The 26589-nt window shown below is 42.1% G+C and overlaps 4 protein-coding genes across 6 annotated transcripts in view; 2 read left to right on the top strand and 2 right to left on the bottom strand.

Moving 5' to 3' along the window:
* Positions 1-5334, bottom strand: part of LOC120948115 (cerebral peptide 1) — a 22671-nt gene extending 17337 nt beyond the window's left edge. The window contains exon 1 of the mRNA XM_040364124.2: positions 4596-5334. The gene's annotated coding sequence lies outside the window, so the exon portion shown is untranslated. The remainder of the gene's footprint in view (positions 1-4595) is intronic.
* On the top strand, positions 2657-12339 carry LOC120948095 (UNC93-like protein). Of its 2 annotated transcripts, none has more exons than XM_040364086.2 (9): positions 2657-2904; positions 9655-9720; positions 9790-9915; positions 9995-10400; positions 10486-10732; positions 10801-11102; positions 11188-11319; positions 11375-11571; positions 11648-12339. In XM_040364086.2, exons 2-9 carry the CDS (start codon positions 9691-9693, stop codon positions 11771-11773), a joined length of 1566 nt encoding a protein of 521 aa, XP_040220020.1. In that variant the 5' UTR covers positions 2657-2904; positions 9655-9690; the 3' UTR covers positions 11774-12339. The 2 variants fall into 2 exon arrangements, with proteins under 2 accessions (XP_040220020.1, XP_040220028.1); XM_040364094.2 differs by having other exon boundaries at positions 9793-9915.
* On the bottom strand, positions 11998-14072 carry LOC125906433 (uncharacterized). The gene is made up of 3 exons (XM_049605204.1): positions 13830-14072; positions 13673-13763; positions 11998-13555 (listed from the first exon to the last, which is right to left on the bottom strand). Exons 1-3 carry the CDS (start codon positions 13956-13958, stop codon positions 13416-13418), a joined length of 360 nt encoding a protein of 119 aa, XP_049461161.1. The 5' UTR covers positions 13959-14072; the 3' UTR covers positions 11998-13415.
* Positions 14073-21113: 7041 nt separating this feature from the next.
* Positions 21114-26235, top strand: LOC120957922 (protein ovarian tumor locus-like). Of its 2 annotated transcripts, none has more exons than XM_040380388.2 (9): positions 21114-22222; positions 22302-22399; positions 22505-22659; positions 22722-23224; positions 23385-23466; positions 23540-23883; positions 25100-25433; positions 25514-25649; positions 25729-26235. In XM_040380388.2, exons 1-8 carry the CDS (start codon positions 21989-21991, stop codon positions 25603-25605), a joined length of 1842 nt encoding a protein of 613 aa, XP_040236322.1. In that variant the 5' UTR covers positions 21114-21988; the 3' UTR covers positions 25606-25649; positions 25729-26235. The 2 variants fall into 2 exon arrangements, with proteins under 2 accessions (XP_040236322.1, XP_040236331.1); XM_040380397.2 differs by having other exon boundaries at positions 23388-23466.
* The last annotated feature ends 354 nt before the right edge of the window (positions 26236-26589 follow it).

Below are 26589 nucleotides of genomic sequence, written 5' to 3' on the forward strand. Positions count from 1 at the left end.
ATCGCCTCCACCCTCGGCCCTCGGTCGCACGGTGGGCACCGGGTGAGCGGGTTCTAGATATATTCCCGCTAATGTTAGATAATATGACGTGTAATTGTCATTTAGCTGATGTCAAGAAGGAGGAGATGCAACAGCAAAAACCCCGACAACCACAATGGCGGGAAATCAGGTTCAACCTTCACTGTGAAAACACACAAACACACACACAAACGCGCGCGATTTCCCGTACGAATATGTGCGACGAACGCGTGCTGCTAGCAGCTGCTGCGCGTAAAAAAGTGTTTTTTCGCGCTCGGTCGAGGCGCGGGTTTTCGAGAGACACATGGCAGGTCGGGTTAGAAAATGGCACCTCGCCGAAGTAGTAGCAGATTAGGCTCGCGATTATAGCAAGCGTGGGGCGCAGTTTTGCCAATCGGCTTGGCCTAGCCGAGACAATATAGAACTTTTTCTCCGTGAACCGAACGATTACGTTTTGCAATTCGTACGCTGAGTTCTTGAAAATTCGCATCTGGCTGTGTGTTATTTTTGTAACAAACCAATAAAGTCGCATAGGAAAGTGTGGCGATATTATTATCTATTATTAGCGCAGCTTAACACGAGCACATCAAAATGTTGCCTCTGTGCCACGTTCAACAGGCTGCTTCTTGTGCAACCACACACAATCCGTCTGTCAACGAATGCGCCTGGAGAGCTGTCCGTTTGTTTGCTGCGTGCTAGGGCAGCGCTACCTAAAACACTGCTCCTGCTAACTAACATCTCGACAGGGCTTACAGAGACCTCAAACCTTGATAGGCGAGTAACCAGCCACTGTTACGGGGGTGCCATTAAACAGCCTAAGCTCCGGTAAACTTACCACACGGTGGCTTTCCTTTCGTGCACCGTGCGAGCAAATCTCGTGCTGCTGAGGGCTCCTGTTTTCTCGGCCTCGGATGGTTTTGCTCCTAACGTAATGGGCAGCAATGGGCGCTAGAGGAAAACGTGCCTCACGGCAAGCTTCTGGGGCGCTTACACTGTGCGCAGGATAAGTGTACGCACAGCTTCCAACCTGCCAACTGATAACAGTCAGCGGAGTAAAGATAGCAGCGCATCACAGCACACACACACACGCGCGCGCACGCACACTCACAACCCATCTCTTGGCGTCCGTGAGGGATCTTGAATTCGCCGGCCAAATCCGCTCTGAGTGTGTAGAAACAACATTGGACCGGTTTAGATATAAGCGGTGATGAGGAGTGGATCGAAAAGCGAGGAGATGACGAAAGGGAGATGGCAACCTTAACCGAAATTCAAAGAGCTTTCTACCATTGAAGAGCACATGGACGATGATGTACTTACGACACGATCTTGTAATATGCACTATGCTGCCTGTCACGATCTTGGAATATACACTCACTGTGGACTTAACCAATTGGTGCTATGGGATGTTTCACTGGAAAGCAGAAATGATCTATCGTCTTGAAGATTTCAGGATATTATTTATATTGATATTGATTCTGGATGGCATAGTTTTTCAAAGTAAACTTTGAGACTGTCTAGTCATTCCAAAATTGATTCCTATCTAGGAATATTTTGATCGTTGCTATGTTATATCTAAAGAACTCCAGTCCAAGATTCCGTGGTAAAGTTGTTATGTTGTAGCACCTCCTATGGGCAAAACCTGCCATGGGTTAGACTTGGCTGTCCTACTATGGGTACACCAATCAGTCAGATATATCTAAACCCATAGTTACCTTAGGCAGACTTTGATTGCGGTTGTTGTTAATTAATAGATACAAGATCTATTACATTTATGCAATTAAATTCAAGGAATTACAATACATTTATCATTTGAGGACTTATCTCGTGTTCTTAATAAATTCAATAAAATAGTTGAAAGCTGTCGAAACGACCTTAGCAAGGACGAGATCCTCAACTATGTTCAAAGATATGCAATACAACTCGGCATCTTCAGTTACAGTTCCATTACGACAGTCGCTTAGGCAACTGGGTTGTTAAACTTCTCATCAGCCGGCATCCAGAATGCCAAGCTGAAGGACGAAGACCCATTTTCTTCCACGTTCTGTACGATGGCACTCCCGCAACCAGCATCAGTCCAAACCTCGTGAGCCTGCGTGACGTAAAGGTCAACTGACGAAATCACATGGTCTCGGGGCTCACCTTCGTCTTGCTTGTCGCGATACTTGCCCCGACGTCTTGTTTGCCGATAGCTTAGCCAAATCCTAAACTGAGCCATATTTATGGCGAATCCACGAGTGACGCTTGCATGCATGAAGGGGCAGAATCAGGCTGCACGCTATCTAAAACACCTACCGCTGTGGGGGAAAGGAATGGGGCACCAAACAAAACACAGTAACGAAAGTAAAAAAAAAGCAAAAAAACGAGCAAACGGTAGTACCAATAAACAACTCAAACTCGCGGACGTCTCCGGACGTCGTCATCTCCGGTGAGTGGCACTGGGCACTGGGTGGCTCGCGCAAGGCTTGCGCCGCGAACATGCGCTGCACGGTATGCGCAAGGAGGGTAACCCAGCCGCGGTACAGAGTGTGAGGGCGTTTGAAAAATGACCCCGCCGAACGATGAGCAGCAGCTGTGTGTGCCTGTGTGCGGCTACGGTACGGTCTATCATCACGCGTCTCCCCGAGCTGGTACGGCCGGCACTCGAGAGGCAGTCAGTCGCTCGCGCGAAGTCACCGGAGAAAGACTTGCAAATTCTTGGTTGCTCCAACCGGCAGGCGGTTTGGGTTTGGCTCCACCAGTAGCAGTGGAAAGTGTTTGTGCTCGTTTTGGTTTGAATGATCGTACCGCGTGTGGTGTGCTGCTGGTACCGAAGGCATCGCACTGTTCCGACCCGCTAATCGACTATCCCGGTGAGACCGGTACACTCGTCCTAGCGCGCGGCACGTCGTAAGTAGTCGTTCGTTTACACAAACTTAGAAAACAACAACAACAAAACACGGTATAAAAATTCGGTTCTACTAGTGTGTCTGTGTGATTGTATGTAATTCGATTTATGTGAGTGTGTGTGTGTGTGCACGTGTGTCTGTGTGTGGCAGTTTGCATATGAGTCGACGCTAGGACATTCACGAAGCGATAACAGCCATGCAAACCAGAAATCTGGAAGGAACAGCTTCCCACACAGCAGCTTCAACGACTTCGCTTGTTTCGCCTTACAATCAAACGCGTCCTTTATCAACCATAGTCCAACCAGAAGCCAGTGCTAGTTGAAAAATGCCTGCACTCAGCTATTGACCCGATTGCAGCCAGTCGGTCAAGACCAAAGGTCCTTACATGGGTTTCAGGAGTTCTTATAATTTTGAGATATTTTCTTCTGGGAAGTGAACTTTTTGTGACGGAATGTTGACCCTAATGCGTCCTTTTTGGGAAGGCTCATTTAGAATCCAAAACCAAATTCCAATGTGTCTGTCCAAAAAGGGGGTCGTAGAGTTTAATTCAAAATTATGAGCAACCCTGTAAACCCCTGAATGAAAGGTTTTATTTTTGCAATTGCAGTGCATCAGCAAATAGAGCCACCGATTTCGATGTAAAATAGATCCGTCTCCACTCTAACTCTCCACTCCGGCACGGCTGCACAGGATGGTTATTAAAACCTGCATCATCCACCGTGCCATTGAGTGCTGGTGGGTCGTAAAAGCTCCGATCATTGGAATTACAAGATTCCCTTGCCACACTGCCACAGGTGTGCAGCACCATTGGAAGCCATAAAAGATGATGGTTCGGTATTGGCTTTTGCTAATCGCAGCGTAAACCGGTGGTAATATTTTGCGCACGAGACACGTGCGCCCGCAGCCCATGCGAGCCCCACTTGTAGTCGCGTGCCATTGTCAGTGGGTTTGGTTAGGCCACAAGAAAGCACCCATTATGCGATCCAGCAGGTTAGCAGCGCCACATGTCCGGTCTGAACTGGACATGACAAGCTGGCTGGAATACGAAATGATGCCGCACGTCTGCTTTCTGTCACTCCCTCTCTCTCTCTCTTCCTCAAGCCCTCCCACGAATTCCGTCGGTTCGATTAGTTCGGATCGGGCCTTCCCATGCCCGGCCAAGCGGTTTGCGCAAAATTAACCAAAACAGTCCACAGATACGAATCACACGCACTGGCTGGCTGGGTGAGCGCGTCAGAATAATAAGTCATGCGCCCGGGGAGTGTACGACGCACTGCCAGGGGAAAGACACTGCTGTGAATTTTAAACTGCCGGGCGGTTCGCAGACCTTCACCCAATTCTGCACAGCCATCCGTGCGCACTTTGTCACACGGTCAATGTCTTTAGGTTTTCGCAGTCCTTGCACCGCAAACGCGCGAGGCTACGCTGGGCGATTGCATGGTTTGCGTGGATTTGTGTATTTTTTGTTGCAGTTGCTACTCCTGCTGTACGTTAAGGGTCCGGGCAAGGTGTCGAACTGACCTGGGTTAAGGAAGACAGCGCCAGGATTGAGGTCAAGTGTGTGTACATCTGTCTAGTCTTCTTTGGCCTCTTTATGCTTTTAGATAAACAACGATTATCTTATCACCAAATGTGCCCAAACTTCTGTAAAATGGTTGGAAGTTCCGTTCAGAGCTATAATGTGCCTCTTACTTCAAGATGCGCTGGTTGCTGCTTGGGATATGCTGTACGATGTACTTATGGTTCTTTTCGAACACGACTATTCAAGAACCTAGACGTGTTGGGTGAAGCTTTTAAATCATATCTCCTACGTGGATATAGCATGATGGGAAAGATCTTATGAGGATCCTTTCATTCCGAACAAACTGTTGTATTAGAGATCAAAGCCTCTATCGTGCTATAGAAACAAATATGATACATCACACACAGCTTACACTCTACTAGTGACTGCACAGGAGATTTCATCATCCGATCTACGCTGTTGAGTGTCCTCTACGCTTCTGCTGTATATATTTAAATCCCACCGTAATCTTCGCGCATGACTTTGTCTTTTTGGGTGCCCTATTCTCCAGCAGATTAGATACCATCGCATTGTGTACACACGGGGCACTGGGGCACTGGCAAAAAAGGCCTGATGATGCAGGGTGGATGTAAACGTGTCAGCCCTAGAAATGAAGAAGCTGTGACGTATTAGAACAATAGTTGTGGTTGAAAAGCAGCTATTACTGCTGTCAGCTGCAACGCATTTACTCATCTTCGGTTAAGTAGTACCTGTGGCGAATGGTGAGATGATAAAGATAGTCTGCGAGTGTTACTAGCTGCATTAGCAGGCACTGGCTAATGATCTGCAGTGAGTTAAGTGAAGCTGCCGAAAAAATAATAATAGTACAGTAGTTACGTATCATTCCTCGGGGCAATGCGTGAAATACATGCTTCACTCATCGTCTCTTCAGCTAATCAGCTGTCCCTACTGTCTTTAGTTCAAGTGTTCGCTCCGAGACGTTCGCATCAAGAGTTAGGTCTTATCTCGTGCATTCTAATACAGTAGCGTGGGTTTCATTCAGCCTGCCCCACAACAGCCGTGACACTCTCAAGACTGTCCGGTGGTATTTCCCGATTCTTGATGTTCGAAGTTAATGCATTTGCTGAGGCAATAGAACTACCGCAGCATTCAGTTCGTGTTCAACTTTCTCCTTCTCTTGCTCTCTGCTTTAACGCCCACTGGGCAATCTCTCTCTCTCTCCTTACGGCGCAAACGAAACACTACCGTAGCAATTTACTTGCAGTGAGGAAAACAAAAGTGCATTCTTCAAATGCTACCTTTTTTATGCGCTTCCCCTTGCACTGCGCCGGCAGCTGTAGCTCTGCTTTCCGCACAAAATTTCCCACACGTGCAGGGGCATGTTCGAACGACAAACGACCCTAAATTCTACCTGCCCAACCCCACTGCCAGCTCACCCACGCGTCAGTGCAGCCCCACGTGGTTTGGCTTCCGGAAATGCTAATTACACATACACCTACCCCTTTTTTGTTGTTGCCCACCGTACACGGCCGCTGCCAGCAAAGCGCTCCGATTTATCTTGCATCAGCATCATCTTCGCATCTTCGCGGCGTGCGGCGTAGCGACGCAGTACGGCGGGTGAAGGTGGCCGGCCGCCCTTAACAATGATATGTATATGCGGTGGAAAACCTCTCATGTCGCAGCGAAATGATGGAAAATTATTATGTCTTTTGTCAACTTTGTTTCATTGTCAATGGCAACGGGGCGGAGTGTGTTGCGCGCGCGTTTGATGCCCGATGCGCTGGACGCTAGGCCCCCCTCCCCCAAGGCTCCCTGTCCTGGCCCTCGTTCCCCACGCTAACCGCTGGAGTTGCCGGGTGCAGTTTATAGGTCGAACGATTTTTTTTTGTACGATGGTGGGATGTGCTTTACTGCCTATTTTACACCACAAATTGCTTCTTCTGGAGAACTGGAAATGCGAGTTAAAGAGAGAAGAGTTGAGTGTGAGTAAGAAATCATGTAAAAATAAAACATATAGCTCTCATCTAATCATCGACAGAGCATTGATCTTTATTTTAAATAATATTAATTTCAATCAATCGAACTCTGCCACGCGTGTTGAGGTCTTAAACAGCTGGGAAGAGGTTCTGTGAATTGAATGAGCACACTCTAATTGGTGTAGGGGATTTTATTCGAAAGGTTGACAGTAAAGAGATTATAGGAGATTTACTAGCTGTAAGCAGCAGCTAGAAAGTAGTTGCCGATAACGGTTGTGTATCAAGAGCTATAAAGTTCAGTGGTGGTCAAGTTACTGTTTAGTTTTAGTTATTTATTTTTGAATTAGAACTTATAATTAGAAACTATTCTAAATTTCCCAACATTGCTTTAAATACGGGGCCGCCAAAGACCGGTCTGAGACAATATTTAGCAATTTCACATGTAATGATTTACTATCGTAGGACGACAAGAATTAATTATAATTGCACTTCTTTTGATTCGAATCCTTATACATCTGATTCTGATCTGATATTTTATTGCAGCTTTAGGATGCATCTGATGTCTGCTTTAGGACCATAATAGATTGGCTTGTAGAAAAAAATTTGAAGCTTCCATTCTAATAAATAAAAAAAACACTAGACAAATATCTATATGCTAAATACTAAACGGCTCCTAGATATATTTTGTCTGATTAACTGATACTGGATAGTTTTTTCAGAAAAAAATATTGTGATTCCTGATATTGATGAGGAGAATATGATAAGATATGAATAAGGTGGAATTACGTCATGCTATGTTCAGGGTGCACAATAATACATAAATTTAATTTCTATCAACTGAGTACTGCTGTTGTAAATATTTAATATTGGCTTATTTTTTCCGATTATGTGTGATATCGAAAAGTTTAATATTTGAAATTTTCACGTCGCAGAATGAGATTATTACTGATATGAACCTCTCGCCAAGTTTTTTGCTGATTTTATTAAAATTGGTTCGTAGCTGTTATTATGAATTTGTACTGGAAAAGAGACTGGAGTAATAGATGCATTACAGTTATCAATACCGCCTTAGAGCAGAATATTATTCTTTTTTATAAATTCCTAAATTAAAATATAAGATATAAGACACATTCCTAACTTAGATAGCGTTTATGATTATTGTTTACTAAGCATATGTATGGAATTTTCAAAGTCTTTTTTACTGAAATTGTGTTTTACACATCCTCTACACTCCTTGATGTCTATAATAATTACAAACAAATCAAACAACAAAAGTGCAAAATACATTATGAAGTGAACGGGTCACAGGCTACGCCAAAATACATCGAAGGGCGTATGTTTAACATCTCTGGTTTACATGAATGTATAATATTAACTCTAGTAGTGCTGAGTTTCATGAATCTTTCGTTGAGATTCATTCATATGAATTCGCGAATCTCTATAAAATCATGAATCTTTAAAGATTAATGCATCTCAAGATTTATGAATCTCTAAAGTTTCATGAATCCCCAAGGATTCATGAATCTCGAAAGATTCCAGGGAATCCGGGAATTAAAACATCACATCCACAGGGATTAATGAATCATTAAAGATGTATGATATTGAAAATATTTAATTAATCCCATGGTACAGTGGTTAACTCGCATGGCTTAACAACATGTCCGTCGTGGGCTCAAGCCTCTCATGGACCTGTAGCAAATCAAACTATCCGGCTACGTGGTACATGTCAAGATGTCACGAAAACCTGCATGTTGTAATGACCTCGTAGATTGTGACGCCAAGAAGAAGAATAATAAGAAGCTCAAGCTCAGTGAATTTTTGGATTCCCTTTAGATTTATGAATACCTAGAAATTCGTGAATGTTGCTATAATTTTTAAGAGATTTATGAATCTTTTGAGATTAATGAATCTTTAGTCATTCAAGAATCTTTGAGATTCATTCAGAATTATGAATTTGAATCAGATTTACCCAACACTTAACTCTAGCAATAATAGTAAAATTAAATTGCAGTGCAATGCAACAAAAAAGACTGTAATGCAGTTCGCATAACGAGCAACAATATTTGCGATATGGATATTCGTATCACGAAAATTATTCGGTTAAATGAGAATTAAAAATGGAAGAATAGGACCATCAGTAAATGTTAAACGATTTGTTTTTACTACTTGCTTATGAAAGCGAGAGTTTTGATGTTTAGAATTGATTAATTAGAACCATATGAGACTGACGTGAAATGTCATGTTAGTTGTATCATGGTGCATCTAACAATGAATCTTCTTTGAGTTTTAGTTTTAGATTGCATACATGCTCAACATCTAGCTGTACAAAAAGTATGAAAATTTGCAATGCAATAAAATCGTTATGCCGAACGAAATATTATAACGATTTGTTATAATATTTAAAAGGATTTGTTTATTGAGATTGATAACCAACTCTAAAACACATTCACTGTGTACTAGCATTGTTTTTGCATGTGATTTGATAATAAATTGGTGAGATCATAGATTTGTTGTTGGCGCTTTACATTCGACCAAAGCTTATTGTGTGGGAGCATATTTATGAGTATTCACTAATTTTGATATAAATAGGTATTTTGCGACATCCCGACGCGCCCTTGTGTGTTTGTGTGCCCTATCAAGTCAGCGTCCTCATCTGTCCAAGCAGCGCTTCTAAAGGCCTAAAAAAACATTGTATTGGTTGACCAATAGTGATTTTATGTCAAGCTATTGTAAAGAAATAATCGGTGCCAATTATACCATTACCATTGCATCGCATTGCAATTTGAGAGCTGCGGTGCAGCCTTGCAATCGAATTAACAGCGAGACAATGGCGAGCAGAAGATGTAATCCGGGCGGCCAGTGCGCACGATACACTACGTGTAGCTGCGTGATACACTTACAGCGTGTCACCCATTCGGTGGGACCAATTTTCTTGTGGGTCAATTTGCGCGCATCTGTACGCTTTGACGGTAATTTCGTTTCACGTAGACAAAAAGATAAAACACCCAGCAGCACGCACACTAATGAGACTCCTCGCGAGCTGTCAGCGTGTTTATTTAGCCGTGCACCGTTGATTGCCGCTGCACGGGACCGGAAGTGCACTAACGGCGTTGACGTTTGGTCTGACGTTTGAGTGTATCAGCGCGGGCTTGTCAGTCGACGTCATGCTCATCGTCTCTGTGTCTACCGTTTGCTTCTTGCATTGCAATAATTATCCGCTGTCGCTCACGTCCACTATTTTCCCTTCGCACAGTACAGGCAAGCTGCTTTCAAAGGAAACGCGCCAACCATGCACGGTGGAGGAGTAGACACCGACAAGGTAAGGCGATCAGCGAGCTTCAGTCCAAGCAAGCAACCGAAACGCTTACTCCTCTTTACTGTCCCACAGCAGAACGGTGGCGATACGGCCTCGCTGCGAGAGAAGGTACAGCTGCGAAGGGGAGAAAAATGGCGCATCCTGAAGAACATCATCACGGTGTCGGTGGCGTTTATGGTGCAGTTTACCGCGTTCCAGGTATGGGGCTACGCTCATTACCACCAAAGAGCACTAGCGAAACCATGTACTAACGTGCGTTGTTTCTCCTCTCACCCAGGGCACGGCAAATCTGCAATCCTCGATCAATGCAAAGGACGGGCTCGGCACGGTGTCGCTCAGCGTCGTCTACGCGGCGCTGGTAGTGTCCTGCATCTTTCTGCCCACGCTCGTCATCCGCAAGCTCACCGTGAAGTGGACGCTGTGCGTGAGCATGCTCTGCTACGCCCCGTACATTGCCTCGCAGTTCTATCCACGGTTCTACACCCTGCTGCCCGCGGGCGTGCTACTCGGCCTGGGCGCTGCCCCGATGTGGGCCAGCAAGGCCACCTACCTGACGCAGCTCGGCCAGGTGTACGCCAAGCTGACGGACCAGTCGGTCGAGGCGATCATCGTGCGGTTCTTCGGGTTCTTCTTTCTCGCCTGGCAAACGGCTGAGCTGTGGGGCAATCTGATCTCCAGCCTCGGTAAGTGTTTGGGGGTCCGCGTGGCACTGCCCGCAACGCTTGCATCGAGACCTCTGACCGGACCCGATTTTGGCCCGCCTTTCAGTGCTGTCCAGCGGTGCGCACGGTGCGGCCTCGGTCACCGACGAGATGGGCAATGGAACGGGCGGCTCCCATCATGATGATTCGAACCTGGAAAGCTGCGGCGCCAACTTCTGTGTCGTCGAAACGTCCAACAACGCCAACCTGCAGCGTCCTCCGGATTCGGAGATTTTTGAAATCTCTGCCATCTATCTGTCCTGCATCGTGGCCGCCGTGGTGATCATTGCCGTGTTTTTGGATCCACTCTCACGGTAAGCCTTGCGGCCGGTTTTTGCCGGCTGAACCGCGGTCTGACGCTATTTTCCGCGCTCCATTGCAGGTACGGCGAGCGGCGGCGCGGGTCCATCTCGGCGACGGAAATATCCGGCATGCAGCTGCTGTCGGCCACGTTCAAGCAGCTGAAGAAGGCCAATCAGCAGCTGCTGATTCCGATTACCGTGTTTATCGGCATGGAGCAGGCATTCATCGGTGCGGACTTCACGCAGGCGTACGTGTCGTGCGCGCTCGGCATTCACCAGATCGGCTACGTGATGATCTGCTTCGGCGTGGTTAACGCCATCTGCTCCATCATCTTCGGTTCCGCCATGAAGTACATCGGACGCGTCGTTATCATTATCCTAGGTCGGTGAGCAGTGAGTCATGCGGAGGGCGAAAAGACCCCAGCAATGCAAAACACGCTGATGCTATGTTTAACCGCTTTTTGCAGGCGCGATCGTTCATGGAGCATGCATAATCTACCTTTTGTACTGGCGGCCCCATCCCGACCATCAGATAGTATTCTTCATCCTTTCCGGCCTGTGGGGCATCGGTGATGCCGTGTGGCAGACCCAGATCAATGGCAAGTAGACGCTAGCGAGGCGACGAATTTGTGCTAACCTCCATCCATTCCGCAGGACTTTACGGTGCCCTGTTCCGGCGCAACAAGGAGGCCGCCTTCTCCAACTACCGGCTGTGGGAGTCGGTTGGGTTCGTCGTCGCCTACGCCTACTCTACGAATCTGTGCGCCCGCATGAAGCTGTACCTGCTGTTTGGCGTGCTCGTGTGCGGCATGGTTGGCTACACGATCGTCGAGATACGGCAGCTGAAGAAGGTAGGCGTTGCCGCGGCGTTGTTTCGCACTGTTCGGCCCTTTGGTTACTATGCGTTGTGTTGATTTCCTATTCCAGGAGAAGCATCTCAAGAAGCTGGAAGAAATCCCGAAACAGCAGCAAACGGAAGCGGACCGGAAGGTCATCGAAGAGGACGACGAAAAGGACGAGCTGGAGGAAGACATTGTGGTTACCCATCTTTGATGGATTCAGCCCGGATCGGCTCTGTTACCGTCTTTTTACAGTCAGCACTGTTTGCCTGCTTCGTTCGCTCCCGATTGTTACCACTTATGAATGAGTTATCATGTTCGTATAGAATGTTAGCCGTTAAATTGTCGTACCAAGAGTCTTAGCAACACCGTTCACATCAACTATGCTATACACACACACACTCACACATAAACTCTCGCAACAATACACATATGCCACATACGAGAAAAGCTCAGATCAATTCCACAGCAGTACTAGAGCAGAGCAAGATGAATGCATTCAGTTTAAGATAGCAAGCAGGTTTAGTATAAATGATAGAGACGCATGCGAATGCAAATGGCTTTGGTCGATGTGTTGTGTGTATGTTAAGACCAGCTGCTCGCGGTATAAGTTTCACCAGTAGGATCGTGCATCAGTGCAGCGGTCTCGACTTTGTGTAATTCCTCGACCTTGCCCGTCAGTGCAGCGTATTTGTTAATGTTTCCTAAAAGGTTCTAGATGAATTGTACAACGTTTCGATAAAATACTTACGAGATAAATGAAGTACGATTATTACAACAGTGTTTGCGTTTCATTACCATTCTGGCGCTAATTAGGACAATTTTGTTTGCAGAGGCAGAGGTGGCAAAGGTAAGCGTGGCCTAGAAACCAACGGGCATTGTTGCAGTTTTTTTTTTATTAGGTATTTGAAATTATAGCTAAATTTAGAAAATCCCAAGCAATACGACCAAAGCTTACTCTGTTCCAAGCGTCCAAAGCGTCGTGCAGTTAAACCGCTAAAACGGTCAAAATATATGAAAATACCATACAGCGCCATCTGTTGGTGGGAGTTGCAATGTTAGCGGAGCTTTCATCGATTCGATGTTTCTGCTTCGCCCGTTGCTGCTGAGATTACAAGCAAATGATCACAATTGATCAATAGATTGTCAAAATTAGTCGCTCAAAATGATATCACGTACGCATAGCAACACGTGGACGTCTATTGTGACACCCCAAATAGCATTGGAGCGTTACGTTTCGCGATTTTTGTATGGAGGCGTTACTGCTCGCTACCTGCTCATAACACTGCTCGATAGCAGTCCTTAGTGAGCAGGTAGCGTGTAACATTCTATGTAAGCTCAATGAAAGCTCAAAGCTCAAGCGTTACTTAGCGAGTTCTCGAACCACAGTATAGCGTTGTGGGTTCTGTATTCGGATGTAAACAAAAACACACACACTTTTTTTAATTTCGATGCACATTGTCCAGTACAACGATAAAATGTATTTTATTTAGCTATTATTCAATACTTACATGCCCCAATACATGGTTTTACACGTTTAAATACGATTTCAACCATCACTTTGGATGGTATCAACGGATGCCGACAGCGTTGTTGTCTCTGCGTCAGGCACATGTATTGTTGCCGCTTCTAATGCTCGGGTAAATCTTATGTTAGCTGTATTACAACGATTAAACGCACTAATTGTACCACTTGCAAAGCGATACAAATAAAGTAAAACACGTAATACACCGTACAACACACTTCTTAACAACACTTGCACATAAAAACCACTTGTCGATGCGGTGATCCAATGTCCTGTTTGCAGTGGAAAAATAACAATGAAAGATTAGAATGCTTTCAAATATGACATTACTTTATAATACTTTCCTTTCCATGCTATTTTGTGGTGTATGGCAACGTTGGTTTGCTTGAAGATACACAACGACCGGTGTGTTGGTCCAGTTGAGAATGTGCCGATCACGATCACAGCCGGCTTTAGTGATTGTTGTAGAAACTGTAACAAAGATCAATATCATTAAATCTGCATTATTTTTACAATTCATTGTGATTTCATGAAAAAGTAAAGTGAAAAAGTAAAGTAAAAGTGAAAAAGTAAAACATTTCATCTTACCGGCGTCGTATTTCGTCGGCATACACACACACAGCTGCTCGATCATACTCGGACGAATGTTGCCAAATTTCGGGATGAAATGATGTTTTTCCTGTGGAATAATGTGTTCAAACATTAAAAGATAGTTTATTTACTGAAATATGCACAGAACACTTACCTTTTCCCGAGTTTTCACATAAAATTTTACGATTATTCTGCACACAATCTTTACGGGCGGTTGTCCGTGTTTGTTTACGTTTCTGACTTGACAGATATGCGCGCTGGCATGTGACGAAGTGAAATACATTCAAACCTCGCCAATTGCAAGTCTGCTTTTTCAATTGAATACAAAAAATCCGAGTTGTTCACATAAATATGAGAAAAAGTCAGTTTATCCACATTGTATAAAATAACAAACATGACAAAATACGACATTAGTCGTGTTACAAAATGTCTTTCTAATAAACAAAATCTATCTTTTTTTTTTGTAGACATTTGATATAAATGTAATTAGCGAGTTCTAATTGTATCATATATATTGCTATTTTCAAAGCGGTTTAAATTAAAACAAACATCAGTGTTTTTTTAAATAATCAGAAAGACAATTATAAACTTAATAATGATTAAAATGTATTTTATTACATTTATGTACAACGATAACCTAACTAGTAAGCATGTTCATGCACGTGTGTAATTATTTGATAATTTTTTTTGTGATCCCAATATGAATGTTATTAAGTAAAACAGACAATTTACTCTGTTCCTTTTTCAATTCTTCAAGATAAGTTTTTTTTAATAGAAACATGTAAGTTTGTTTAAAAAAACATATATAAATACATATATAATTACACATACATATATAAATATAAATATAGAAATAAATAAATAAATAATATATATATATATATATATATATATATATATATATATATATATATATATATATATATATATATATATATATATATATATATATATAAATGTATATACTTATATATACATTTATTCATATGGTATATTATAATGTAACATATATAATATACTATATATAAGTTGTTAATATAATTATTTTTATATCATTATACCGATGGTGGAAACCTTTAATTTTTTCACAAAATTTTAGTACAAGTTTTTGTTAATTTTGTTTTAAAATATATCTTTAATATATATATATATATATATATATATATATATATATATATATATATATATATATATATATATATATATATATATATATATATATATATATATATATATATATATATATATATATATATATATATATATATATATATATATATATATATATATATATATATATATATATATATATATATATATATATATATATATATATATATATATATATATATATATATATATATATATATATATGTATGTATATATATAATATATATGTTAATTTTGGTTTAAAATATCTGAATCGTTATGAAATATCCATCACTCATCTTTTCCAAATTCAGTTAGACCATCTCGCTTTGCTTTGAATTCTAAGTCAGAATGTATGGGGTGCGCGGTACGGGTAAGAAGAACATAGGGGCGGGGGGGTACAAATAAACGCATCACAACACCAAAGTCTGGGTGAGACGGTGATGGTGTGAAACGCTTCTTGCTTCAAGCTCTTGTGGTAACAGTGTTAAAAGCAACAACAACAACAGAGAATAACGCATCGCGTAGAAACAAACACACCGTTCGTTGGTATGTCAGGGGGGGAAACAACGGGAAAAGCTCAATTCTCTCTCAGCGATGCCGCTTGGGACGACTCATTGTTATTCAGCTGGAACATCCATACAAAAGTCTAATTTTTTGGCTTGAACTGCATGTTTCCTCCTTCCTTCCTGCTTGTGGTGTTAATTTTTAGCAAAGAGCAAAAATAACGGCGAAATCAATGCTTTTTCCACTTAAGCACGACACTCGAACGGAGGGTCGAACGGAAAGTAAAATGGAAAATTGAACGTAGTTAATTTAATTTTTCAAATTTTGATGTATGTACCATTGTTAAACAGCTTCTAAACGTCGGAACAATTGATTCGAATTGGTTGGCATGATTCCAATATTTTACTGTTCGATTCGGAGTATTCTGTTTCATTCGACTACCGTTCGACTACCATGATCAAGCGGATAACTTAGGGTTCTCCAAATTTTTGAGTTCGTTGGTCACATGCATTTGCAAAAAAAAAGTTTTTGAGATCAATGTTTTGACGATACCTTGAGCATATGAGTTATAGTTCAAATCACATTTTTATAACAACATATTAACTGAATTTAGTAAAATTATCAACTTTAAAAACTATTATTCAAAATGTTGATCAATGTAGACAAAATAATAAAATATTTAAAATAATCTTTACACATTCACTGCCGTCCGTATTACACGTCGTAGTTTGGAGATTCCTGCTTAAACTCGTTGAAAAAATTAGAAATGTATTTAAAATCAAAATTTTGATAAGTTTCAATCCACCCGTCCTGCCCTATTCTGTGGAACATTGTTAACTATTTTATTAAATTCGAATTGATTATTGAACAAAAATGTTTTGAAGCACACAGTTTTGGAAAGAAATGTTTATCAAAATGTAATTATGAGTTTTAATTTTTTGCTTTCGTCTTATAGCATTAGGAAACACATGTTATTGTTTACCTTTAACCTTTAACTCTAGAACCGGATACCCGTGTATGATTTTCATTTTCAAGCTAATATAACTTTTTATTGAAAAATGGTAGCTATTTTATATTTTCACGTATGTTTAGAAAATTTTTTAAGGGCACACGATGAACCTATTGTTCAAAAATTCCTCAATATTTTTTTTTAAATATTTTCTTTTGATACTCCTTATCTCTACGACCGGCATACCCGGGTGTCCCATACATTTTGTATGGGAAGTGATAGCTTTTAATTTTAAAACTTTGATCATTTTTGATGTATTGAATATTTAATTTTCAAATTTGGTTTAAAGATACAATCACTATTCTTATTTACTTTGTTGAAGAAATGGGAGTTTCAGAGATTCATTTCTTCTTCTTCTTCTTTTGGCTCAACAACTGTTGTCGGTCAAGGCCTGCCTGTACCACTTGTGGGGTTGGCTTTCAGTGACTTTTGGATCACCCCCCCCCCCCCCCCCCCATAGCAGGATAGTCAGTCCTACGTATGGCGGCACGGTCTAGTTGGGGCTTGAACCCATGACGGGCATGTTGTTAAGTCGTACGAGTTGACGACTGTACCATGAGACCGGCTTCATTTACTATTTCATTTACTTAGAGATTCATTTACTATTTTTTTAATAATCCACAATATATCACAACCATTTTTTTCATGAGCAGCATTCAATGGTGCACCATATAAAATGCATTATTAATTATGTATTTCATGGAGGATTCTGAATATTTTGATTGTATATGAATAGAACAGCTGAAACTCTTCATACGAATATATTTTTCAAACAAATTTTTAATAATTTTATTTATTTCATAAAAAGTCAAACACATAAAATGCTTTATATATTATTAAAATATGTATTATGTTCTACTTTTTCATAAAATGTGCTCTCTTCTAATCATATTTCAATTATAAAACATAAAACCTACAGAGAAAAGTGCATTTGTATTCGATGTAATTCTATATTTATGAAATTGTAATTACCAAGCATATTTTTCATAATATAGATTATAAACAATAAACAGGCTTTCCACGATTCATTGGTCTGTTCCCATGATTTTTTAGTGCGTTTCCATGATTTTTTGATCGTATCCCATAGATTTTTGGTTTGTTCCCATAATTTATTGGTATCGTCCAATTGGATATCAATACAAATAAACCAAAACAATCTGGGAAACGTCCAAAAATCAATGGAAATCAACCAATAAATTCTGAGAAACCCTGTAAAAAAAAAAAAGAATAATCAATTAAAAATTACCAGAAAAATAAATAGAAAAAGTACTTTCACAGAACAGCAGAAAAAACTTCCATTTAAAAGGCGAGTTGTCAAATTTAAAAAAAATATTTAAAAATAGTAAACGATAGTAAAAAAAAGGTGTAAATTCGGTCATTGAGACAACGGTTAATGAACGGTAAATTATATTCAACATTGCATAATATCCCAAATAGCCAGAATTGGTTAAGCAGCTCATTTTGGCACGCTAAGGATCGCTGCTCTAATTCGCCTTTTGCAGTAGATAAACAGCATCCAAGTTCCAGGCGGTCCTTCTAAATAGCGCCTAAGCAGCTTCCTTAAGCTACGGTGCTGGGGATTATTTTTCTTTGTGTTTTATTTTCAAGCAAGCGTCATCGATGAAATAAACAACAGGATTTGTTTTGTTTGTGTACATGTGTATATTTTTAAACCCTTAGTATTCATAAATTACACGAAACGTACCACAATTTACTGTACAATCACAATCACTTCCTTCAAAATCCCTTCTTCAAAGAACTAATCTAACTTGTACAGCAGCAATGAGATGATTGGCGGCGCCTGTCTTTGACACTTTGACAAGACCCACCTTGTACCGATGTCATGCATTAAAAAGCTATGAAGTTCCACCAAGTTCGGTACACGTTCTTAACAAGCCTTAAAGTTCCGTCATGAACCCTACACATAGTGCTAATCAGCCGCAAAGTTCCAAAGAGTACCATGTGCCTGTTAAAAAGCTCCATAGTTCCGCAAAGTGCCGTCTATCTCTTAATCAGCCACAAAGTACGACAATGGAACGATTTTTCGTTAAACAGCCCTAAATCAGCTATAAAGTACGAGCTGGCTATTTGGGATGTGAAACTAGACAAATATTTCGTCATTTTACTATGATGCGAATCGGTTAGCGTAGAAGTCGGTTGTTTTAGCGATCACTTTGACAAATAGCGTTCGTGAGCGATCCCAAATAGCCAAAATTGCTTAAGCAGCTCATTTTGGTACGTTAAAGATCGCTGCTCTAATTCGCCTTTTGCAGTAGTTAAACAGCATCAAAGTTCCAGGTGGGTCTTTCAAACAGCGCTTAAGCAGCTTCATTATGCTACGGTGCCAGGGATTATTTTTCTTTGTGTTTTATTTTCAAGCAAGGCGTCATCAATGAAATAAACAACACGATTTGTGTTTTGTTATGTGCATGTTTATTTTAAAACTCCAAAAGCTCTTTAATTTCACATAATTTTACATAGTTTACTAAAAAATCACAATCACTTCACTCAATATTCCTTCTTCAATTAACTTATCTTACTTGTACAGCAGCAATGAGATGATTGACGGCGTCTGTCTTTGACACTTTGACAAGACCCACCTTGTACCGATGTCATGCATTAAAAAGCTATGAAGTTCCACCAAGTTCGGTACACATTCTTAACAAGCCTTAAAGTTCTATCATGAACCCTACACATAGTGCTAATCAGCGGCAAAGTTGCAAAGAGTACCAGGTGCTTGTTAAAAAGCTTTATGGTTCCACCAAGTACCGTTTCATCTCTTAATCAGCCACAACCCAAGTGCCACAGATCAAGCTTAAACGACTGGAAAATTGAATATCCATAGAAAAAAAAAATGAAAGCTCCACAGCTTCATTGGTTTGATCAATAGGTGGCGTATTACAACTAATCATTATATTGCTATCCTTTTGTTGCAATGTGTTTCGACAAGTTTCATCTTATCATGACCTATATAGCCGTCTAACTTCCTGAGCAAAAATCTATATGAATGGTCGTGTGGTCAGATACGTGGGTATCAACACCAACGACCATCACTCAAATCTCACTTGCTTCAGTGCTGATGGTTTCCAATTGGAGTTTAGTACAGTAGAGCGTCAATTATCCGGGCAGCTCGGGACCGGACGGTTGCCGGTTAATCGATTTGCACGGATAATGGTCCAAGAAATGTCAAACGCATATAAAACATATCAAATTCACTAGTTTTATTATTAATTCACCTAGAATCAATCGATGAATCGTTAGTAGAATATTATTTTAATCAATAACTGTATGTTTAACAACTGTTCATGAACAAAAATGAATTTCGAAAATACCCCTAGACACTACCGAGCTGCACAAGAAACTGGTTACCCAATTGATTATCGCAGCAAACTTTCGCCGTACGTATGAACGGCTGTCAGATTTATGCGCACGGTTAAGCCGCCCACCGGTTAATCCGTCCCCGGATAATCAACGTTCTACTGTATTTAAAAAATCGTATCGCCGTTCTAGTTCTAGCGATGCATAACTTCAATGCGAAACCATACAACAGTACAGAGGAAATGAGAAAGCTCTCCTCCAAGCGATGAAGATGAAGCTCAACTGGTTGGGGTATCCCACCAACAGAGAGCGCCACCAGCTTTTTCGCTATTTTTAGAATGCATGAGTCGTTTGCCGTCTGCTAAACGAAGTCTTTCTATATTCCGTTTAGGTAGAGAACTTCCCAAATAGCCAGCTCGTACTTTATAGCTGATTTAGGGCTGTTTAACGAAAAATCGTTCCATTGTCGTACTTTGTAGCTGATTAAGAGATAGACGGCACTTTGCGGAACTATGGAGCTTTTTAACAGGCACATGGTACTCTTTGGAACTTTGCGGCTGATTAGCACTATGTGTAGGGTTCATGATGGAACTTTAAGGCTTGTTAAGAACGTGTACCGAACTTGGTGGAACAGGTGCAAGGTGGGTCTTGTCAAAGTGTCAAAGACAAACGCCGCCAATCATCTCATTGCTGCTGTACAAGTTAGATTAGTTCTTTGAAGAAGGGATTTTGAAGGAAGTGATTGTGATTGTACAGTAAATTGTGATACGTTTCGTGTAATTTATGAATACTAAGGGTTTAAAAATATACACATGTACACAAACAAAACAAATCCTGTTGTTTATTTCATCGATGACGCTTGCTTGAAAATAAAACACAAAGAAAAATAATCCCCAGCACCGTAGCTTAAGGAAGCTGCTTAGGCGCTATTTAGAAGGACCACCTGGAACTTTGATGCTGTTTATCTACTGCAAAAGGCGAATTAGAGAAGCGATCTTTAGCGTGCCAAAATGAGCTGCTTAAGCAATTCTGGCTATTTGGGTTGAGTCGTTTAGAAGCCGTTTAGTGGTCGTTTAGTGGATTTGTGGCACTTGGGAAAGTACGACATCGGCCCGATTTTTCGTTAAACAGCCCCAAATCAGCTATAAAGTACGAGCTGGCTATTTGGGATGAATACTGGTTCATTAAATTTTGCTTTTAAAATAGCTCTGACAGTAGAATAAGCGATTGAAATACCCACCGCCTATTTAAACAGTTTGATGTTTAAAATGATTGCTTGAATGAAGCAGAAGTTCAAAATATATGTTATACCGATTTTTACCTTCAAAAAAGATACACAACATGAATGGGCCGACCCGAGAGCGCCGGAGATGTAATTTTAGTCATTTAGCGCGTGGCAACGGAGCTGAAAAAATGTTGAAAAATTTTTCAACTTAGTCAAAATTGCTTGTCAACTGCAAAAAGAGCTTTCCTCGTGGCCGCACCAAAAACATACACAAGAACGACAAAAAGCTCCAACATCTGAATATCATCGATATTTTGTTTAAGAAGCACTAACTAGGTACATAAATCAATTAGAATCATGCATTTTAGCATTATTATCATAACAATGGTTCACAACTGCGCCAAATAGCTGTTTGTTTACGCTTTTACACGAACGTCAAATTTTGTCAACTTTTGTCAACTTTTTTTCCTGGCTGCTCCAGGTCACAAAATTTTGACAAAAGCTAAAAAAAGTGACAAAAGCTCACATTTTGAAAAATTTGTCAGCATTTTGTCACTCCCGTGGCCTTTCGCTTATTGACTTGAATAAATATCAACTGTCAAAAATTACCCATATTGAATAATCGAGCAACATGCCGTAACATACAGTGCGGTACCGACTGTAACGTCAGATTTCTTCCTTCCTGTTTGTTTGTTGATCGATCACATCCCGGCCTCCCCCATACATACACACACACTGTACACCAACAATAGAAAGTGTTACCAACTGCCGTTAGGTTGGCGTCCTGTGTAATGATAATCGCGCTATCTCTGTCTTTCTAGTTCGTAACGTGTTATACGTCATCATACGTGTCTCTCGCTTTGGCTAGAAGCTTAGTCTCAGCTCAGTGTGGCATGCCCTTTCACTCTTTCTCGTTTGATGGACCTTTTCCACAGCTAGATGCTGTTTCTTTTTTTTTCTTGCACATCGTCACCTTTGGGCGCCATTTTGAACATTGATTTGCCGGTGGTATTCGGAATGTTTTCGCATTAGACTTGCGCCCGAATTACGCTGCTCGTTTCAAACTAATTGAACTGCTGAACCGTGACCGTGACCGGCTGCCAGGATGGGTGACAACAAACCGCCCAAGCGTGGATTCGGCTTCGGGTGCCGGGAGACGCCCGACATTTATGACAAATTTCTCCAGGAGCTCGGATACTACCGCAAGCACACGGCGTTGGATACGTCCTCGCTGTTTCGCGTCGTTTCCGAGCAGCAGCACGGCATCCAGAAATACCATGAGAAAGTTCGCAAGGACTGCGTAATGTACATGCGCAGCCACAAGGCACAATTCGTAAAGGTGCGTTTGTGTGGCAAACACGCCGCCCTAACCTCACACCCGGTCGAAAAAGTGATCCAGCTTTTCTTTTGCTCTTTAGGACATAAAGTGGGGATTCGAAGCATACATGAACAATATGAGCCGGATGCGCACACACGGCACCCTGCTGGAGCTGAAGGCCTTGGCGCTGCTTTACAAGTAAGTAGCGCAATTATCGATTTCGATCATATCTCCCGCCGGCCGAACCGGTTGACAATTGGACAAAACAACCTATGTATGCTTTTCTTTTCCTGTGATTCCCAGCGCCAATGTACTCCTATTCGAACCGTTCGCCGAGGCTAAGTGGTTCCTGCACAGCGCGGCCAACGATACGGTTTGGCGAGTTTTCTACGGCCGAGACAATCATTTCGATTCAATTTACACCACGGAATACATGATCAATATGGCTGAGTGTCAGTGTAAGTAGTCTGTCTGTTCCGTCCGGCCTTCCCGCACTGATTTCTCTCTTCCCTTCCCGTAGCGATAGTGTACGACATACTGTACACCAAGGTGCTGGGCGTGCCGGACGTGCAGTACGCCGTCGAGCGGATGCTGCACGATCCCGACGACACGAAGACTACGTACAGCGAGGATGAAGAGGGTCGCCAGATCGCCACCACCGAGGACGGCCGCCAGCTGGTGCTGAGCCAGCCGCACGAAACCAAGTGCGTGCTGATCTATTCGCACCTGTGCCACTTTCACAACAGCACCAGCTTCGACGCGATCCAGCGGTTCTTCGCCGTGTACGGTTCGGACGAGGGGTACCGGGTGTACATTGGGCCGCACGTGCGCCGCGGCGCGAAGAGGTCGAACCCGCTGCTGCCGGACGCGAAGCTTTCCTGCGTCCGGCAGCTGCTGGACATGTGCATCACGCCGTTCCCGTACAAGGTAGCCAAAGCGCTCGATCGCAACATCTACCGGAACGTGGAGTTCGACGTGTGGTACGAAATACGGGCGGAGAAGTGGAGTGCTTTCTTTTTGGAGGTATGTGTGCTGCTTTTTCTTTTTCGGACAGGATGATTTATTTTCTTTTGCGCAATACTGGTGTTGTACAAATTATCAATTTATGGTTCGATCGCAAACGGTGGCACGGAGTAGAATTTGTGATTTTTCACGTTAACTTGTACTTTTTTTTCTTCCTTAGCAGATGGGAAACAAAGAAGATGGCGCTAAAAGCATCCAAGACATGAAACAAATCATACCGTCCGGCGAAATTATGCACGAAGGTAGGCACACAGTCTAGGATCGCCATGGGATTTGACAGAAAAAGATTGATGCATTTGCTTTTTTTTGTATCAGGCTATCGTAGAGGAGGCGAGCGTGTTCGATTCGCCAACACCCAACACCCATTCATAGAATCGACAGTGGTGAAGGACGTCACCGGGATCGTGTCGGAACAGGACCCCTCGGCACAGCATGTGCATCCGTTCGGTGTAGCCGACCCGCACCTGACGCTCGCACCGTATCCTATGCCCCAGTACTATCTCCCGTCGCCGGACCAGTACGGCAGCATCAACACGGTTAGTGTGATGGCCTGTGACCAGGCGCAACTGGCTTACGGCGACACCAACGGACAGCAGCCATCGCCCAGGCTGGGGGGTTGCGTGTTTCATCCAGTCTACCCTACTGCGACCACTCCACTGGTATGTGTGTGAAGTGAGAGACTTCTTCTTCTTCTATCTTCTATTTGACGAGAGGGGATGTATCCTTCTATGTTGTTCAAACGCTTGTTTGAATCAGCATATTCAGAGGTTACTCTCTCTTTTATAGACTTTGACTGTCTCGAGTCATATGTCTTGTAAATCTAGAGTATGTCTTGAGAGACTTGGCAAGCAGTGCTGCAAAATGTCACTGTCAATGTCATAAAACAATATGACTGAAACAAAATCCATGTCAGCATCACGTACTCAATATTGATAATCAGAGGTGATACTGGCGAGGCGATTGGTGTAACCAATGCTTCGTGACATTTTTGTGACCAACGCTTGGTCAGTCACTATTTCATGACATTTTTTTTACTCTGATCAGTTCTGAAAAATGTTACTGACTTAGTCATGAAACAAAATAATGTCAGCGTCACGAGCTCTACTGTGCGAGACTCAAATAGTTGTTGCGACCATCAGAGGCGAGACTCAAATAGTTGTTGCGACCATCACATGCTTGGTGACATTATGTGCAACCAACTCTTGGTCTGTCACTTGGTCGCGACATATGTCGGTGATCATCCCAATAGTAATGGTGATCATCCCGAATATGCGGTGCGTGCGAGTGGTTCCAAGAAACAAAATGAGCAATGTTTCTCGCTCTGACCCGACAGACCATCAAACCAGACAGAGCGAGAAAGAATGCCCATTTTGTTGCTTAGCACAACATGCCAAGTATATTCCAAGAATGTCGTGATTATCACCGACAAAAAGTTTCGTGACCAAGTGAGTGATCAAGAGTTGGGTGCTAAACAAAATGTCATCGAGCATGTGATTGGATCACCAACTGTTTTAGTCTCACCTCTGATCATCTCAGTTGTTTACGTGAGCTGATTTGAGCTTCGTTTCAGTTATGAGTGTTAGTAACTGAAACCAGTGATATTTGGCAGCACTATTCACTGCCAGAAAAATATCCTGATTATGCTTGCGCCAGCATTAAGCTCAGCTTGCCAGTCAGAGTATCGTGTTGGACTCAAGCACTCGCACGTCGTGGTCGGCTAGTTATTACGCACATTCATTGAATATCAGCAATGAGCATCAAGCTACCACGGATATGTTTATTGTTTTCGTTGATGAACATCTCGTGATGCTAATGACATTTTGCAGCACTGTCGGCAAGCACAACACATACAAAAAGTTGCTTTTAATTTTTTAGAATTTCACTGCTCCGCCCGGACTGAGTCAGCAGCAGCCGCCTCCGCCGCCATCCATGATTGCAAACAACGATCAGCAGCTGGCAACAACAGAACAGCCACCACAGCAACAACTGCCCTTTGTGGCAAGCTCCGCGATGCATCAAATGACAAACGATTTTTTGCTACTGTACGATCTCTATCAACAACAGCTGCTGCAGCAGCAGCAGCAGCAACAGCAATCAGACTCGCAATCACAACCGCAGCAGATCACCCCGTACGCACCAATTGCTGGTCATGCGCCGTACATACATGGGTGCTTCTATCACTGCGTACAGAATGGGGCTGATGCCAACAGTAAGTACCGTACTGGGGATGGGCAATTGCTTTCCTACTTAGAGCATGCAGTGCACACTAAATTCTTCACGCTATTCCAGATCCTGGCACGTTAGCGATTCCGTACGATACGAGCAATCCGTACAATTCGCCGCCACCGGTTGGCGGTAATCCATACTGGCCCAACATTTGAACTATTGTGTCTGCTGGTGCTTCCTTGACCTCTCCCTCCTTTCGGTAAGTGTTTTGGTGGGCAGTGGTTTGGATAAATCTCATGGCAGGGTTTGCTAATCGTTTCGAAACATTTTTTTTACAGATTTACTCTATTATGTTTTGGTGTTTGACATTCTATCATGCACCTTTTTTTAAGATATGAAATGCTCTTCGTTGATTTTTTGGCGATTTCTAAGACATTTTTTTTTTGGCATATTTGCATTAGCAGTTGATATTCACGACGCATGTGCATCCAGTGGTACTTGACTTCGACAGTCGCGCATTGGAGTGGAAAATCCACTTTACTCATTTTTTATACTTCATCATATTATTTGTTATGACTCATCGTGTTATAACTACTTTTTATTAACTCGTTTCACATACACTAACCACGGAAGTGTAAAAGCATCGATTGCTTGAAAATGGATTTAACAAAATTTGATTTATTTTTTCACACGTTTTTGCTCACCAGCGAAGGGAACATTGTGCGTTCCCTCTTGGCGCACATGGTGCACAGTAAAAGTTACTATTTTACAATATTTCATTGTACGATTACGAATGCATTAAAATGAAAAATGAATTCTAGAGCAATAAACTGTATGCAAACAAAGCCGCTTTTAGTGTTCCATTACTGTGTAAATTATGTCGCTGAAAATGATACTGTAGTGTTTGGTTTTTCATTGCGAAGCATACATACAAACAACTCGATTCTACGGAAGCCAGCAGGGTCATGATGGCAGCGTGCTCAGTTCTGTTTTTTCGCAGTTAAAAAATGGTAAGTTATTCACATCTCCTTTTTCAATTGCGGGGGTTAGCTAACGACCAATCGAATCCAAATGGCTTATGGAGAACAGTATGTAAACGGACACTTCGTACGTCTGCCCTATTGCCCCTGGGCAAGTGCCATCAAAGAAGGCTTATCCTACTAGTTGGAAATGAAAAAGCTTATAAGAGTGCTACTTGA

This window comes from Anopheles coluzzii, chromosome X, assembly GCF_943734685.1.
Source record: "Anopheles coluzzii chromosome X, AcolN3, whole genome shotgun sequence".
NCBI lineage: Eukaryota > Metazoa > Arthropoda > Insecta > Diptera > Culicidae > Anopheles > Anopheles coluzzii.

Coding starts and splice junctions, on each gene's coding strand:
- LOC120948095 (XM_040364086.2), top strand. CDS start 9,691: ATGCACGGTGGAGGAGTAGACACCGACAAG. Junction 10,733..10,800: donor TTTTTGGATCCACTCTCACG/GTAAGCCTTGCG, acceptor GCTCCATTGCAG/GTACGGCGAGCGGCGGCGCG. Junction 11,572..11,647: donor AGATACGGCAGCTGAAGAAG/GTAGGCGTTGCC, acceptor TTCCTATTCCAG/GAGAAGCATCTCAAGAAGCT.
- LOC120957922 (XM_040380388.2), top strand. CDS start 21,989: ATGGGTGACAACAAACCGCCCAAGCGTGGATTCGGCTTCGGGTGCCGG. Junction 22,660..22,721: donor CAATATGGCTGAGTGTCAGT/GTAAGTAGTCTG, acceptor CCCTTCCCGTAG/CGATAGTGTACGACATACTG. Junction 23,225..23,384: donor GGAGTGCTTTCTTTTTGGAG/GTATGTGTGCTG, acceptor TTTCTTCCTTAG/CAGATGGGAAACAAAGAAGA.
- LOC125906433 (XM_049605204.1), bottom strand. CDS start 13,958: ATGTATTTCACTTCGTCACATGCCAGCGCGCATATCTGTCAAGTCAGA. Junction 13,764..13,829: donor ATGTGAAAACTCGGGAAAAG/GTAAGTGTTCTG, acceptor ATTATTCCACAG/GAAAAACATCATTTCATCCC. Junction 13,556..13,672: donor GCCGACGAAATACGACGCCG/GTAAGATGAAAT, acceptor TCTTTGTTACAG/TTTCTACAACAATCACTAAA.